This window comes from Perca flavescens, chromosome 17 (genome assembly GCF_004354835.1).
Source record: "Perca flavescens isolate YP-PL-M2 chromosome 17, PFLA_1.0, whole genome shotgun sequence".
Taxonomy (NCBI): Eukaryota; Metazoa; Chordata; class Actinopteri; order Perciformes; family Percidae; genus Perca; species Perca flavescens.
The window spans coordinates 13888869-13906680 of record NC_041347.1 but is presented as its reverse complement, the minus strand read 5'-3'; the positions used below and the strand labels follow the sequence as shown (position 1 = coordinate 13906680).

Genomic DNA, 17812 nt, shown 5'->3' with positions numbered 1-17812 from the left:
TTAAGGCTTAAACAGGCCTACGGATTTTAGGAGAGAAGAGAATATTACCTCTCCACAAGAGTAAATGTGTTCTACTGTAATAGTTCACAGTGGGTGACACAGCACCAGGAGACAGTGTGGAGATGTGGACCAACTAAGTCTATTCTGACAGCTACTTAACCTCCAAGCTGACCTGTCTCACAGGAAGGGAAGTCTCGTTTAATTTCACATGGCCTGTGGCAAGTGTGCCAGTGTTTGTATAAGCGTAAGGGAGTAAGAAAGGAAAAACACAAGAAAGCCCAAGAGAAAAAGAAATATCACAGCAGCATTCCTAGCTACAGTAAAGGGGCCATTCTGCCCTGAGCTGCAATGACTTCCTCATTCTTTCGTATTCCAGTCCATCCTGTGCCTCACCCCTCACCCCTCACCAGCTGAACAAGATGTGCAACTATTGCACTGTCGTGACAGCTTTGTAAACACAATTACCTTCCGGTTATTGCAAGCATTTTTGAGGCTTCATGTAGTGGCTGTATATGTAAAGGACCTGCATCAGTTTCCAGGAAAACCCAGGATCTCCCAGGCTGAAAGGGGAAACACCCGCAGGGAGGGGAGAAACAACAGGCTGGCTGGAGAGTCTGACATCATCCAAGTGTGGGCTTCCATGTTTAGTGAACTCTGTGTGTGTGTGTGTGTGTGTGTGTGTGTGTGTGTGTGTGTGTGTGTGTGTGTGTGTGTGTGTGTGTGTGTGCATGAATAAACACTGAGTGTATCTGTCACTCCCCCTCTCAGCTCAACTGTAGTTTCCCCTCTGTAGCACAGTGCAGACGTTCATTATTCTGAGTTTCTGCCTGAGTTTCCACTGCTGCTGCTGCTGCACCACCACCTCAACACAGACGATGCAGTTCACACACACCATATAGAAGCAGAGAGATAACGGGAACCAACCATCGGTCATTGACTGTCAAACCAACCCCTCCGGAAGCTGCAGCCTAAAATACACTCGCACGAAACAATTCTTGTTGCACAGAAATAAGACACCCATCCCCTTCCGTCGGTTACCAAACCAATCCCAAAATCGACTGCAGAAACAATCCCACACCTTAAGCGGGATCGCGTATCAAATTCACACGCAGTAACCACAACAGCACTGGCTGAAAAGAAGAAGAAAAAAACAATGCCTACAAAGTTCAAGGACACGAGAGCTGTGGGGCTTTATGTGAAAGGAGAGCGGAGTATCTGGAGGCTGGTTACAGTAAACGGCGGGGCAGCGCCAGTGGGGTGTTGATGGGCTTCATCAAGGGCTCCAAAAAAAAAAAACTGCAATGCCTCTGTCAAACCTCTATGTCCCACACTGTGGATTAAAAACAACCACACGACACTGGGTTGGGATACATAGCGTGACTCATCTAGTGCCTCACCTTTCCGTGAAGCGCAATCTGAAGAAAAGACATGAACGGTAAATCTTGAGGCTAGTTAGCTTTACTTCCTTAGCCAGCCCAGCCGCCACCGCCGCTTTCTCTCCGGTCCAGCCTGACTGCCCCGGTCCTACACCTCTCCCTGTGCGCACAGACGTCCTGGGACTTACCGGTCTTATGTGCTGATGATGCCGCTGTGAAGAGACAACAAGTGAGGGGAGGCTACCGGCCCCCGCTCCGCTGCTCCGGGACAACAGGAGTACTGATCTGCACACTTTCGCAGCCATCTCTGTAGTGAAACCTCGCCGGGAAAGGAGACTGCTGCGGGCGGACCGAGACGCACCGAATGGAAGAGGGGAGGGTGGTGGGCGGGTTGCAGGGCTGGACTACGGCTTCATACACATGCCCAGTGTTGCACCAGTGTGCAAAGATAAACCAGTTTTGTGCTGGCTGGCTAATTCAAAACAAACATGCACAGGCTGCATGTCATTTGTCGCAACAACAAAAAACCTCTATCACTCAGTACTCTATCGAAGGTCACAAAAGTATGATAAATAATCGTACATAATTACAAGTTTGGCGGTAAACATAATGCTCAGATGGGACAGTGGCTCTCAAAGAGGTGTAGCCTATTTGAAAGTTAAATGAGTTAGTGTAATTTGAATAGGCTGCGGTAAAATGAAATCAGGGCTTCCTCCTTCAACACTTTCTCCACTAGGCCTACAATCTCTATTAGCACTATCTCAGTGGAAGAATACTGCAAGAAAAATGAGGTGAATCCTACATGTAGGCTATGCAAGTAAGTAGGCTATTTGTGACACAGCTAGAGATATAAAAAAAAAATCAAAACAGGCCTTCATTCAATATTGGGTAGGCTACCACACAGAGCTGTCACTACCACTAGTAAAAGAAATATCTAGGAGAAATAAGATATGTCTACTATAAACTCAGTATTGAGTTACGTTTTTTATTTAAAAAGTCCCTACTGGATTATTACAGGGAAAGTATACAGATCTAGATTCCTTAGCAGTAGAACTGCAGTCAAAGTTTCTATTTCTTTTCTTATTGCATAATTAAAATTAGTTATCATGGGTGTAAGCATAAAACATACATATACATCCATTAACAAAACTCAGCACTTATAAAGGTGGCTCAAAGATTTCCAGCTATCTTGGAAGAGACAGACATAATATAAGTTGTCTGACTGTCTCTGTGTTAGGCTACATCTTGGCAGACTTGCTGCCACTTGCCCCACCATCTATTCCTCTATAACTGTGTCTAATATTAGCTTGTCCTTCAGTCACTCTTGGGACTACGTCCCAAAAGTGTAGCCTACAGGATCAAATCTAATTATACTGATCTTCAGTGACTTTTGAACAGCATGGGCTAGTTCCTGATTTACAAAGTTTTTTAATGCATTTCAGGGCTTCTGTCCCCAAATGACAGAAAATCAGGGTAAGCAATCAGGTGAGGCATTGACTTGTATATTTGGTCAATGAATGTCAGGGACACTCCCCTCAGTGAAATATAACATGTTGCCACACCTGTATTGGTCAAGATAACATACACTAACTCTTGAATTGTTAATATATAAACAAAACAAAAGAACATACACAGTGTAACCTTCACTGTAGTAATTCATTTGATGGCTCAAACTTAGAGAATATGAATAGACAAATAAGAAATAAGATAAAAAAAAATGAAATAGAGATTTGGTGGTTTTGTTGTTGATAGTGCTTGTCTTATGTTCTGTTTGTTTGTGTAATGCAGTAATGTGTAATTGTTCCAGAACTCATCCCAGTTCTTTCTGTACTTTTTCAGGTGCAGTGCATCAGGCTGTGTGGGTGATGCAATTTAAATGCAAATTATCAGCCATGGACAAGGACCTGCTCAAGGCCTCGAGGTTGCATCGATTCACAAAATTAATCTTTGTTTGGTGCCAAGTACTACCAGGTATTCTTACAGTACTGCTGTAACTGTACCATGTACCATATAGTATGCATGTACACACGGTGTATTAGCACTGTAAACAAAAAAGGTGACTCTTCAAAAGAGACATAACTGCTTTAAAAAAATTACTGCATCCATATCTCAAGGTCAGATATGGATGAACTGAGAAATTGAGGTGTGTATGCATGCCTGTGTGTGTGTGTGTGTGTGTGTGTGTGTGTGTGTGTGTGTGTGTGTCTCCTAGCAGCATGAAATAGTCCCTCCCATGGATATAATGCCCAAAGCAAGCATGGATGGGTGTGTAACTTCTATTTCATCACACCACAAAGCTCACACTACATTGTTTAAGAACAGACCTTATTAGGCAGTGTATGCTGCCTTTTCTTTTCTTGTTTACTCTTACGCATATGACGGCTCGCAGACACCAAACAGCAATATAACTGCTGAAACTAAAGCCTGCTTTTGTCTGCAGGTCTTTACTTGAGCCATCTTTCACCATTATACAGAGGTACAACTTGTGGATCAAGTTTCACCATGGTTTTCAAAATACAAAGCAGCTCAGCTGGGACTTGTCCTGGGTGCACGGAAACACAGAAAGCCATTACTCCCCTATGGATTTACAAGTGTGTTCTTAGTAATGTAACACTCAAGAGTGAGACACCCTCTTAAACCAAACATAAGTCACAATGATAGCAAAGCTGTCACAGAAAGCTCTTTTGCAAGCTAGTCTTATCTCTTGCTCCACCTTTGCACTGCCACTATAGCAGGGTGGATGTAATGCTATTGTTTAGATTACTGTTGCGATGCAACATGAAGGCTGTTGGGTAGACAGTCACTTTATATGCATTTCCTTCAATCTGACTTAAGGCAGACAAACTGGAGTCAGAGAGTGAAAACTTGAGTTTAAGGTTTACACGACAGTAAGCTGATCCCTAAATTCTAATAAGCCAGGACACTGAACCCTACACCTACACCTACCACCACATGACCAGACACCCTGGACATGTTGACAGGTCTAAAAACACTTTGGTCATGAGATATTTAGCAGCTATTCCTTTCCAATTTGTTCAGAATTATTATTCATCTATGCATTTTGCACAACATTCAAATGTGTCATGTGCATATAGTGTGTATTTTAGCTGTGCACCTACAGAGGGCTGGCCTTTGGGGTGCGGATAAGTTCCGATAGCTAAACCGACATCTCTTGTGGACAATTTTATGAATTGATTTGCATTGTGTTGTGCATATTTATGAGAATAATAAAAGACTGACATAGTGTTTGTGAACAAGATGAATGGCTTTGCATTAGAGAAACATACATTGTTATTGTGGACACTTACTATGCTGAGATTATTACTGTTGTGAAGCTATTCAAATTCAATATGAAACATCAATAGTACCGTTCTTGTGATAAGAAAAGAGAGAGAGAGTGGGAGAGTGGGAGGACAAGGAGGTATTGAAAATCACTTTAATTAAAGATGGTGGGAAAAGACAAAGACATTAGTATAGCTAATATTTTTTTAATAGAGAAGGAAACTGGAGATATTAGTTGCAATGTATGTATTTTATACCAGTGATTTTCTATCAAGACAATGACTAAACTTCACTGAAACTTTATTGAAAACAGTAACTCCTGTGTATTGGCTATATGATGCAAGTATAAAATAACACACAAGCTCACAGGAAACAGTTACAGAAAACTGCAGATGACCCCTGACCTTTTTCTACCACTTGTTTATTTGTTATTGTTATAGTGGTATTGATTAAGCAATATATTGACAGAATGCTGCAATTCTGGTCCCACTTTTAAGGACAGTGTTCCATTTCTCCTTATATACCATGAATCCTTTTAAGGAGACACATTTGGCTCTGTTTTCACTATTTTATAACTTGAATCAATCAAAAGCCATTAAACCTCCTGGCATTATGTATCACACACAACAAAGTTTCACAAAAATGTGATTAACTGATACAGCAGGGTAATGCAGGATTGGTGTATTTACATTCTGTAGCTTAAAAGTTCATTTACCAAAGTGGGATGACATTAAAAGAAATATGTTGCTATAAACCGCATGCTAAAAGGGGAGTCTCAGACTCACTGAACAAAGGAGGTATATGGCTGTTTCCAACATGCCTCCTATACTACCTTTAAAGCTGCAGCAATGTGCATTTACTGGTCTGATTACATGCATGTGTTAACTGAGATGGATCTGTGTGTACAGGTGCGTCCCGTCATTCCACTCAGCCAAGATCTAAGGGCTAAATATAATTAGGCTGGGTTTATCCAATGAGAATCCAACTTCACAGTGGCAACTGAGCATTCCAAAAATGTCTGTCTAGTCAGTGGCACTCCACGACAAAGAGCTCTATAAGAGAGGTTTTGCCCTTTACAAGGAGCAGTTCTGTTAAACTGCTTTTAAGTTTAGGAATTTGAATATAAATAACAGTTCATAAGCGGTAAAATTATTATATTGTATTGATGTCTAGAGGTGGAGAAATATTCGGACATTTCTTAAAAGAAACCAGATGGTGTTTTGGACTCAACCTAACAGTCACTGCGGTGTAGCATTGTAGGCTATTTTATCTTTACTTTATTCATAACCTCATTAATATTGATGTAAGGTCACATCAAGCAGAAATTTAACCTGAACTTTCATTGGATGGGCCAAGTCCCGGCAACCTGCAATCTTCTTCCCAGCTTTCCTTTCACATTATGCATTCAATCCAGCAAGTTTTCAAGGCAACAATTAGAACTGGCACACTGTGAAGAGGCAAGTCATTATAGTTTTGATACATTGTTATACTGGAGCTCTGTCAAGGCATGCATGACTGACAGCTGAGACTCTCTATCTCCCAGTTCAATTTTGTGAATGGCTGTTGGTTTTTTAAAATCCAAAATAGAATTACCAAAGGATTCAATGTGTATATTATTATAAAACTTACCAAATAAAAGTGTATTCATTCAAACTATATTGAGATGCTAAATATTAAATATGTGAACCTGTGCTATACCATCAGTTTCTAATTGTAGCCTACTTCATATAAATGATCTGATCTGAAAAAAAACATAGTCTAGCCTACTACAGAAAAGGCTACGCATTTATAGCACCATCTTCTTGCAATTTGTCCGTTTGTTCAACTTTTTCATTCTGACATCAGTTTCAACCAGTAATACTGGATTGGAGTGATATAGATTAATGTGCTTTCAGGGAACAAATGTAATTTTTTCAACATTCATATTGGTAGCTGCTTTGCCTTTTGAAGATGATCAATTTAAGTATTTTGCCGACATAGAGAATGTTATTTATTATCATGTATGGAAGCATGTCATGCAGCTAATTGATGAAACTATATGCAATTCGTTGGAGCTACAGTACTCACACAATAAATGCATCTCCAGCAGTGGTGCGACAGAGTCCTCTGGGGCGGGGTGAGTATATGTATACACGACTGTTGGTGAACACGGAACTGCTGTTTGCGCTGCGCTCCATCTCTGCAGACACAAGAGGGAAAGACGTAACGTAACTCTGAAACGCCGAAGACATCATTATTTTGGACTGACTGGTGTTCGTGTTGTCACTAACGTGAGTAACCGTGCCACTTCTATGCCAAGACAGCTCTCTAAGAAGCTGTGTGTTATCGATGGAAAATCCCCTCCTTTAGTAGTAGACATGTATGCTAATGTTAACTGTTAGCTAGCTTGCTAGCTAGCTAGCGTTAGCTGCCCTAAGAAACAATTTTCGGACTGCTGGACTAACGTTACGTTACATATACAAGCATGTCACATTAACAGTAACAAGTGATAGGACTGGCATTCAAAACATAGCTAGCTATATTACTAGTTAGCAAACAGCTAAGCGCTAACGTTATGTTACTGCTGTCAACTAGGTCAACTTGCGGCTAAAAACAAAACATTGGGGTCCTTGTCAATCATGGGAACAACTTTGGGGGCCAGGTTTCCGCTCGGACATATATAGCTAACCCCTAAATTACTATAAACCTTATGTATTTGAACCCTGTGTATTTGCCACAGTAATGTTACCTAGGTTAATTAGCTAGCTGTTGATGGCAGGGTGCCGTGTTAAATGTTGATGTCAAAGACCCCGACTTGTGTCCATAAAACTTTAATCATATCAGCCCACATGTGTGCACATGAAAAAGGCGATGGTTGTTTTCCTGGGTGCTAATCTGAGTAACGTTAGATCTTTGTTAACGTTAAATGGTTAGCTTGTTATGTAGCTAGGTGACAATTGTGAGGAAAAACGTATGACGATTCTCGGACATGCTAGTGTTTTGCTAACTTCTGCTGAAAGTAAACTTTTGCTAACTTTACTTGGGAACGGTATTATCCTTGCAGGAGGACCCTTCTCTGTACACCAGTTTTTGGGAAGTGACCCAACAGAAAGTTGCCAGTTCTGTTCAAGCTAGTGCACCATAATCATGTTGGATTACCAATTTGTGCCACCTTTGCTAATGTACCATTGTTGATCAATCGCAGCTGCAGTACACTTAACACTTCTGTTTACGCATGATATTCCAGTTGGGCAGTGAGAAATGGCTAACTAATTTGTGGTGGTCCAACCTTTGAGTATTATTGCCCGTTTCATTCTAATGAATCTTCCAGCAATCCCAATCAGTGGCTAAATTATCGTTGCTCAAATAATGTTAAAGTACTTTTTTCAGTTTAAATGAATTAGTCAACTCGTAAGAAAGTTGTCATTTGTCACAGACTTGGCTAAAGATCTATACAATCTGAAAGTTTCCATATTAGGTTAGAAGGTAGAAGAATGCATTCTTCCTCTGTGCTTCTGAGGCCCGTTCCAGAAAGCAGGTTTAGTGAAAACTCTGAGTTGGTTAACCCTGAGATGAGGGAAACTGGGTTTTCCGTTCCAGAAAGAGAGGTAACTTAACCTCGGAGTCAGTTACTATGGTAACTGAGTCTGTGAACCTAACCTGGTCGGGAGCAGGTTTTCTTCAAGAAACCTCGAGTTTCTCTCAGTCAGAAACTAATTTCCTCATTCATTCATTCAGTCTGTATCAGGCGCATTTTAATGCAGTTTTATCTGCATGAATAAAAAAAACGTATTGGTTGATATTAGGCAGATTATAAAATGTTTTTTTCTCAAACATGTCATGTCATTTTGTCGACGATCCCATTGATGAAAAAGCTGTATTAATTCACAGAGAGTTTACGTCTGTATTGAGTCCCGACTATAGATGTATTTTCATTTCCACATAACCGATTTGAGAGGTATTTTTTTATCACAGTCCATTAGATATGTAGATACCTTATCCGTCCTCATATCACTAACATCAACCATCGTGGACAGGCTTTAACATCCCAGCAGATTCTTTGTGTCGCATTATTTTTGCAAACAGACGTTTTCTTTACAACAGTGTAGCGGATCACACTGTAATAGTAAAACGACTGTAGTTCAGACTTGCTCTGAAACGTTTTTTAAACGTTTTTGTAGTGTTCCCTGGACAGTAGAGCCATTAAAAAGAAATGCATCATTATACATTATAGTTCTGTTAATGATATGGTGCTGCAGCCTCAGAATGGGATTAGTATAGTTGACTTTTTCGCACGCAGGATTACACCTAAATAAAATTATAGGTGTAATACAATTCCAGTTTTCACCAGTAATATTATCCTTTAACTGTGATTAAATATGAAATTAATACACTGTGAATGCGTACGCATTGATTCGATCGAGCAGCAATTTTCTCCCACACCAATTCTCTCTCTTTTGCAGCAGCAGCAGCCGCTGTCTTTTTTTTATTTTTTTATTTTTTTAAACGAAATACATGTTCAAACTCGCTGTTTGTGCACATGAGTATTTCCGCCGAGCCGTTTGTTTGTGGTTGTTACCATGGTGAATCGTAGAATCATGGCTCCATTCATACTGCCTTTTGTGCACGCGCGTAACCCTGAGTAAACCTACTCCGAGTTGATTGAACCAACTCAAATCAGCTGTTCTGGAACCGAAAACTCGTGAGTTTCCCATCTTGGGGTAAATCAACTCAGACATCAGGGTTAGACTCAAGAGTTTGTTAAACCTTCTACCTGGAACGGACCCCTGGTAGGCCTACTCCTGACCACAATCCCCTCTCACTGTTTATATTTACTGCTCAGAGGCAGAAAACCTCCCCAAGCAACAGAGGAACTGCAAAGTTTACTATTGTTTGAGTGAAATGCATCCCTGGTTTCATCTGAGGGCATATAACATCATTTTTAGTGCCCCAGGCTGTTGAGTTGACACTGCCCCCTCCCTTTGTTTTTATAGGACACGGTCATCCAAGTACCAAGTAGTGTTTACACAACATCAATACTTATGTTTCTCTTGTGGGCATCTCAACATATCACTGCCAGGGGGTGGAGAATGTTGATGACCAAGAACGATATTGATTTACCAGGTCTCAGGTCAGTTTCAGGTCCCAGTGTACATTGTCACTGGATTTAAAGGGCTGAATGGGATTCTGGATTGTGCTGTGGCACTGGCTGAACTGAATGGTTTTTAAAATAAGGAAAATGAATGGATTATAACACTTGGCTCACTGTGAAAGGATACAATCGTTACATCCATATACTGAACATGCTGCCATGTTTTACCAGGATCAACAGGATGTAAAATATAGTCCTCCTTGGCTTGGATTGAGTGAATGTTTTGTAGTGTTCAATTTACTATTCAATTCAATGGGCTTTATTGGCATGGAGGCCAAAGCAATAACAATGTTTCCAAAACACAATTAACAGTTTAACACAACATTAGGATTGGTTTATATCATTTATAAATAAAAAACAAATGTTATTAAGGAATATGAAACTGTGTGTGTGTGTGTGTGTGTGTGTGTGTGTGTGTGTGTGTGTGTGTGTGTGTGTGTGTGTGTGTGTGTGTGTGTGTGTGTGTGTGTGTGTGTGTGTGTGTGTGTGTGTGTGTGTGTGTGTGTGTGTGTGTGTGTGTGTGTGTGTGATAGTTGAAGCAAATGACTTGATGATAACTGGATGCTGTTTTTAGGGCCATCGGGCATGTCACTCAGAAGCAGCGTGAGAGCCTAATTTAATAAACAAAATGATGTCAATCAGTGTCCCTTAAAGCCACCATTAATGTTTTCTTTCCATTGCCCAGCTGTTACAAAATTAAATGTTCAGTGTGATGTACTGTTCATCTTGCTAAAAGCTCAGTGGACACACTTACATCTTTGCCTCGTTATTGTTTTCCTTTTGTTGTAATAGCATAACATTGTCCATTGCAGTGTGTGTTTTATTTGTAAGTTTTTGATTGCAAGATATTCACAAGAGATGTCTCCAGTAAAGGTACCATATTTTAAATACAAGGTCCTCTTCAGTACTCTGTGAAGATGGATAGTACAGATAAGGGAGTTGTAGCTGTAGTTTGACTCACTGCTTTTTATTAAAGATGCTTTCACAATCCCAGTGCCACCATCCTGACCAAAAAGTTCTGACAGGCTGATGACGAGAAACCATTGAGCATTGGTGTGTCTCAGCTGTAAAAAAAAAACTATTTTCTGTACAAGCTCCAAGTCCCCCAACTGAGGATTTCACAGATCATGGGTAACTCTCACTTTGAAAATGACTTCATTTCAGCTTAGTTTATATATTTCAAAGACCCAGGAACACATTAATTATACTAGCCTAAATGGGCGGTCCTCAGCTGGCAGACAGACCAAGAAAAACTAAAAAAAAATGTTTTTGTATATTTAGGCTTGTCTGTCCGGCATATGTGTGTACGTATTTGTGGTGGAGATGAAAACACTCTTTCCAGTTGAACACAAAACCTTTTTTAAGCCGATCTGATATATAATAGGAGAAATTCTCTCATGTCGTCAGCATTTAAAAAAAATAAAAATAAAGATTCAGAAACGATCATCAATGATTCCCATGGAGATGGTGTGCATGCATGCTTGCTGTTCACCTCAGTCCCAATTGCCATGACCTGCCGAACACTCCAATTAGCATAATTTCATGTATTTTTTTCTGTCTTTCTACTGAATCAGTGTCAATCGGTGTCTGAATTGTTAATAGGATATCGACAGGTGGCAGCTTCAGGCCTCAGTGGGATGAACTCCTCTGTCCCATCCTTTTGTGCACACACGGGAGCTACAGATACACACCAGCAGCCCCTTGCTTAATTGCTAATCATCTTTCCATGACACAGATGAATGAAGCAACAGTCTGGTTGAAAATGAAGTTCTGGAGCTTAGCCTCACCGGTGGCAATTACTTTTATCCTTGCTTTCTGTTTATTAATCGAGGTGTATGAGGATTCTAGGACATTTATGCATTAACTGTTGAAGGTACAGTTATGCCTGCAGTATGAAGACAAATCCCATGAGTGCACTGCTATTGTTCTAAGCTTTGCCTCTCAAGATGAGTGTTAATTAGTTTTTTGGTTCTCTAAATCCTTACCTAAGACTTCCATGGCTTATGACTTGAGAAGGAATGCGATTAGCACAGTGGTAGCTGTGTGCGCGGCATGCTTCTCTGTGACATTCAGATGATGTTTACGTTATGTAGTTTTGAAACTGTTTTATCCTCCTCATTTTTCAGTATTTGCAAAAACGGAAGCAGATCTATGCCATCTAATACTTTTTGTCATCACATGCTGTACAAAATGCTCTAAAACTAAACTGTAGAACATCCTCTAATTCTTGTACAGTACAGTCCTGTGTTGGTCCTGTTAAGAGTGCCAGCTGTTTCACCGCACCTTTATTCTTTTCTCTCTGCAGGATGTTAAGCTTGCGGGCGCTGTCCGCAGTTTCGGTGGGGCTAGTGCAGTTGTCCCGGCGCTACCACAGTGGGGCAGTGCGAGGGTCTGGCCGCAGGAGGCTGATGCTGGCAGCCCTGGCTGGGGTAACTGGTGTCTCTGCTAGTGCTGGGCTGCTCTGGAAAAGGTAAGTCTGGGCCCCGTAATACACCTTTGTGCTTCTATGGAGTACTAAGAAAATAATAATGGCTTTTAGTTTTCCCTCAAGTGGCAATTTGAGGCAAACTGGTTTGCAAACAAAGAAACGCCCAAATAATTAATGTATACACATTAAAATAACCAAAGACTGCAAAATATGTTAGTGTAAAGATTTTGTCTTTGCTCGTTGCTGGCTATTCAAATTATCACACAAACTTGTTAACCATCCCCAAATACAGTGTTACATTTTGTTTTTGATTGCCACTGGCTTTTACCATCCCCAAATACAGTGTTGCTTGCAACAATGTTATAGTGTTTTCTGGTTTCTTTTGAGCTGCATTTTTCTGGTTTTACTACCACATCAAAGATATTCCCATTGAATAGCACACCATACTTCGGAGTGCATCGTCTTGTTTCTTTCTCGAGTCAGTTGGTTCTCTTCACACCATGACTTGCAAGCTTCTCTATCTGGCGTGGTCCCCCATTAAATGAACTGTCCTTGATCTACATTGAGTAAACTAGGATTTGCTTGCATGGCAGTATTTGACCACAGTTATTGGCTTTTGAGTGCATGCCAAATTCAACTCCCCCAACATTACACAACTGTTGGGGAAACCACCCCATTAAGTTGCTTACCTGCATTTCTGTTGCACATGCCAAGCCACCACCCCAAGTGGGTCACAACATGTCTATGGCTAACCATTACTAAGGAGGCTGGTGTTTAATTAATGCAAATTGGTGGAGAAGGTGTTGACATGAGTGCTCTATGGGGACAGAATGACTGTGCTGCAGGAGGCAGAGTGATGGATGGTACCTCAGGGCATTTGAGACTGATGGGACGAGACTGTTCCAGGCCTTCACCCCAGGCTTCATTCTCCTTGTGTCTCGTTAAACTGAATTATTCAGCCTACCCCAGACACACCCAGCTATTTATTATCATTATTCCAATTTTTTGTTTATTTAGAAAAATGGTCAAGTGGGAGTTTGCCTCGGTAAACCTCTCTGCAAGCAAAACACAGCACAGCACATACTCTCTCTTCTTCCCTCTCTATTCTTCCCTCTCTCTGGTTTAACTGTTTAGCATCAGCGCTGCAAAACCTAGTCAGCTACACACTTCCCCGATTCTACTTTCAAAACACAGAGAGATATTCCTTCTATAAATTACATAGAAATGTGTCTCAGGTGATGTTTCTAATCAGTTTCTTTGTTGAAAACTAGAGCGTATGCAGAGGCAGGGCCTTCCGTCCGACACTCTGAGCAGCCAGGCGGAGAGGGGGTGGATTTCGTGAAGGATGCGGATTCTGAGGCCGAGTCAGAGAAATCGGTGGAGGCCAGCAGTGGAGACGAAGAAGCAAATGAAGGTGGTGAGGAAAAAAAAAAGAAGCCACGCTCTGGATTCCGTGACCGCAAGGTAATCAATAAATGATAAACATACAGACGTTCAGTAAGTCCAGTCTTTAATTCACATCTAGAATGGTGTTTTGAAAGCCCTCCCTATCAATGTCCAATATGCAAACGCCAGTATATCTTTGACAGAATATTTTACGGAGACACACAAAGGTAATCAGCATGCATTGCTGCTGTCATAAACAACAGAAATGCACCACCCGTAAAATTTCATTGCTGTTAATTAGGCAGCCAATGACAAATTCAGACAAGCAGAAGAAGAATAAAGGGTCTTTGATACAATGCCAAATAAACAGTTTGTAGTTCTGCGCATTATTGTTGGAGGACCAGGGAGAAGGAAAGAGGAAGACCGTTTGAATGTTCATTGCAATTTTTTCCAAAGGAAATGTGATGCAATAGTACATCTGACTTATGGATGTAGATGTAAAAAATATGAAATCCCTCTTAACCTCAGCAGCAGCCTCAGTCTGCTGAAAGCATATAAACGTCTAGTGGGCAAACCGTTTTAGTGAATCACAGCACCAAAGGATTCTAGTGTGTTGGTAAAAATAGTTTGTGGCTCACTCACTATGTCAAATAAAGAGTCTAGGTTTGATAAAGCATACTATCTGAAGTAAATTATGTGTGCAAATGTCCGAGCATGTGCCTCAGTGCTTCAGAATGAAATATAGACAGAGTTTTACAGTGTGCGGTGGGAAATACTTAAACATGACTTGAACATTTATTTTGAATTTCTGTTCCTTCCATTATGTATTTTTTATTTTTTTTTTATTTTTCAAAGGTGATGGGAATTATCTGAATAATAACTCAAATGCAAAACTATGCAGCAAGAGGGAATTTTCACACTGTGTGTTTTTAAGATGTCTCGGATGTTGCTCAAGAATCTTTGAAAACTTGAGGAACACATTAATAAATAACTGGTATGACTTGAATTTCAGCCCTGTGGTTGTATATGTGCAAATTTTGTAATGGAAAGAGCTGGCATAAATGGCTGAAAGCTCAGAAGATTTGGCTTGAGTCTCCATCAGTGTGGGTGATGCTGAGATCAGTAGCCTGTAAATCTGAGGAGATGAGATCCGGAGAGAGATGACTGCATATACCAGGCTTTCCATCAGTCAGGCTGTCTGGCATTTCAACGCGCCAGTCCTAAAAGCTCTCATCCATACGCTAATGGTTGCCTCTTATGGTCTATAGGGAAATCCTGGTGATTTCCCTATAGACCAATAAGTTCTGTTAAAGAGGGGGAACCAACACAGCTTGCAGACTCAAGAAGAAAACCTAGTTTCTGTGCATCTTTTCTGTTATCAAAATCGAAGTGGATAACATTTTTTACTTTTTCCACAGGGAGTTTGCGTAGTGTACACAATCATTGAGTGTCCCATGAAATAATAGTCTGTGTGGATTAGTGTGGCTGAGCACAGCTCCCAAACAGACACAGCTCTGTCAATTTCCCAGTTATGCTGCCTCTGTTTTGAAACTTTGTGCTGCAAAGCAAATGACAGTGTCAAGGCAAACATCAATGGGGTTAATATGTGTAACCCTTCAGTATGTTAGTGAAGCTATGCTGTTAGCCTTATGTGCGGTTGTCACAGCTTTGTGTGACTTTGATAGCCTCTGCAGTCTCCCTTCATGTTAACCTGTCAGTCTGACTGATGCTGAAAACACTTTTTCCCTGTTTTGATTATGTGGTAGTTGAGTCAGGAGGCTAATATACTGTACTTCCCCATCAGCACGATCAACTTGTTTTCCTGCTACCACCTGCTTCTTTATTCTGGTCACTCCTTCACCCTCTCCTCAGTCTTAGCTCTACTTCAGATCATTTATCTTGCCACACACAGGAATAATCCTTCGTCTTAGATTTGGCTGATGTTTAGGTATGCTAGAGTGGTGCTTGTACGTAATGTGTGAAATCATTTTGTCATTAATTGTGGTTCCTGTCTGGTTGGCAGGTGATGGAGTATGAGAACAGGATAAGAGCCTACTCAACTCCAGACAAGATTTTTCGCTACTTTGCCACGCTGAAGGTCATCGGCGAGCATGGAGATGCTGAGGTTTACATGACGCCCCAGGACTTCATACGCTCCATCACACCTAATGAGAAGCAGCCTGAGAGTGAGTCTCCTCTTTCTCCTTCCACCGCTTGTGCTTAGTCTTCATCAGTGACTTAATTTACACCTACTGGCATGCTCCAGTTATTTTCTATGATTTTACTTTATTCCTTGAGTCTGTAGTTCTGTAGACTCAAATAACTGTTTAGACTGATTCTGCCTCTCATCCAAGATTTTGAACCCAAATATACTCTGGCAACCTTGCTGATACAGGGACACTTAGCACACGCTTGGCAGTTCTGGACTTATGACAGTTCATGGTATAACGATTCCACTGACTGTGTTCACAAGTATGAAGGGAGGCGGGGATGGGTGTGCGATCACGCTGAGTTGAGGGACACGCAACACAGCAGTTGGTGTTTCAATTAACAGGTTCGAGCCAGAGCGGATCTCAGGCGTCACACATGGAGCCAGTGAGAGATATTTGATCTTCAGCCATGGGAGGGTTGGGAAGGCAGGGATCTTAACTTGGCATAAACATGTGTCTGCTCCACTCCTGTCTTCATCTGTCATTATCTGGTTATTCAACACTAAAATTAATTCAGATTCACGTGACATTTTATTGTTTGGGAGTATATTAGCCTCCATCACATACTTGCGGTTGAATGTACAGTGTGTGATGACCATTGCATCCTGTGCTTCATCCACAGTAAAGAGGCAAGCCTGCAGTTAGCGCTTAATAAGGACATCCTGCTCACCTCATCACTTCCATTTGTTAGCCATGCTCAAGACTTGGCCTAGCTTGACCCCCTTTGGCCTTTCATGTATAGACCCAGCACCTCTCCTTCCCACTTTGACTCCCCAGCTCCTCCTTTCTTTATCCTGCTTTTAGCCTTTCCAAACTGGCATTTAAGTAATTATGAGCCGAGCTCTGTTGAATAAGAGAAGGCTCAGCAAAGCAGATAAACAAGCCAAGAGAAGCTGCTGTTTACTTCATAGGCAGCCATTTCAGTCTCTTTTTCAAAGCCCCCAACCCACGTGAGGTTAACCAACAGACTGCTCAATTAAAAAAGAATTATGATAAAGTCTCAGTTGCTGATTAGTCTGCTTTTGTTGTTTTAATGCTCTGCAGATTTTCTGGCTCATAGATAAATAACCCATGGACCTGATTTAAAAATGTGAATTTTCTGTTTGGACACGGTCTGGAAATATAAATATAAATGCATAGATGGATGGAACAATTGAACGTCCCAGTTCAAAGTCTGTATCCTTAGAAGGACAAGGTACACATAGCATCTCCAAATCCGACAGTGCAGTCTGACAGAGTCAAATACTTCAGGTTATCAACTTATTGCCTTGAACTGTGAATTACAGTATATGACTAGGATATTCCCTATGCCCGTAATTTAATAGTTTTTGATATAGTAATGCATGCTGAATAGACCAATTTGTCCTTTCAGAATTGAGCAAAACATGTATTTTTCAGGTGCATTTGAAAGAGCCCTTGAAATGGTACAGACCTTGCTTGCCCGGTATTTGGTCTAGAAATTTGAGCTCTCGCTCAGCGATCCAGCCCCTGAATTGGGAATCTTGTTTGTCGTGGTTACTCACCTGAAGGAAAAAGGATTACTGACTCAGCAGAAGAAGATGGTGGCTATTTTAAGGTTTTCTATAATGCCAAATTCAGATTAATGAGATTATACTCTAATAATCGCCCTCAAAGTTAATCTGATTTGAACAGACAGGTCATTGTGCTACTAGACGTCCGGAGCCTGTGCGACTCTTTGAACATTATGTATAATATATGAATACTGCATGCTTCATTTGGCAGATTATAACTGTTGCCTCACACAAGAGTTTAGAAAATAATTACCCCAACAAGGTTTATTAGTTTGATTTACATTACAGTTTGGACCTAGGATTGTCTTTTTCACCCAAAATTCATGACTTATGTTTGAAGTATACAGTATTTGATTAAGTCTAGTAGAAAGTGGGAAAAATCACATTTCATATCATTCTTGCTGGGAGCAGAATTATATTCAGCCACAGAATGAATTGAGGCAAAGAAAGAAATAAATAACAGTAAG

The 17812-nt window shown here is 40.9% G+C and overlaps 2 protein-coding genes across 6 annotated transcripts in view; one reads left to right on the top strand and one right to left on the bottom strand.

Moving 5' to 3' along the window:
* mcu (mitochondrial calcium uniporter) overlaps positions 1-1910 on the bottom strand; it is a 64481-nt gene extending 62571 nt beyond the window's left edge. The window contains exon 1 of one of the 2 annotated variants that reach the window (XM_028604148.1): positions 1565-1910. In XM_028604148.1, coding sequence (XP_028459949.1) covers positions 1565-1681 — 117 coding nt within the window. In that variant the 5' untranslated portion in view covers positions 1682-1910. The remainder of the gene's footprint in view (positions 1-1564) is intronic. The other variant, XM_028604147.1, reaches the window with a different exon arrangement.
* Positions 1911-6747: 4837 nt separating this feature from the next.
* The window catches only part of micu1 (mitochondrial calcium uptake 1), a 34429-nt gene continuing 23364 nt past the window's right edge, over positions 6748-17812 (top strand). For all 4 annotated transcript variants that reach the window (XM_028602814.1, XM_028602813.1, XM_028602812.1 and 1 more), the window contains exons 1-4: positions 6748-6928; positions 12095-12259; positions 13489-13681; positions 15627-15789. In XM_028602814.1, the coding sequence (XP_028458615.1) occupies positions 12096-12259; positions 13489-13681; positions 15627-15789 (520 nt within the window). In that variant the 5' untranslated portion in view covers positions 6748-6928; position 12095. The remainder of the gene's footprint in view (positions 6929-12094; positions 12260-13488; positions 13682-15626; positions 15790-17812) is intronic.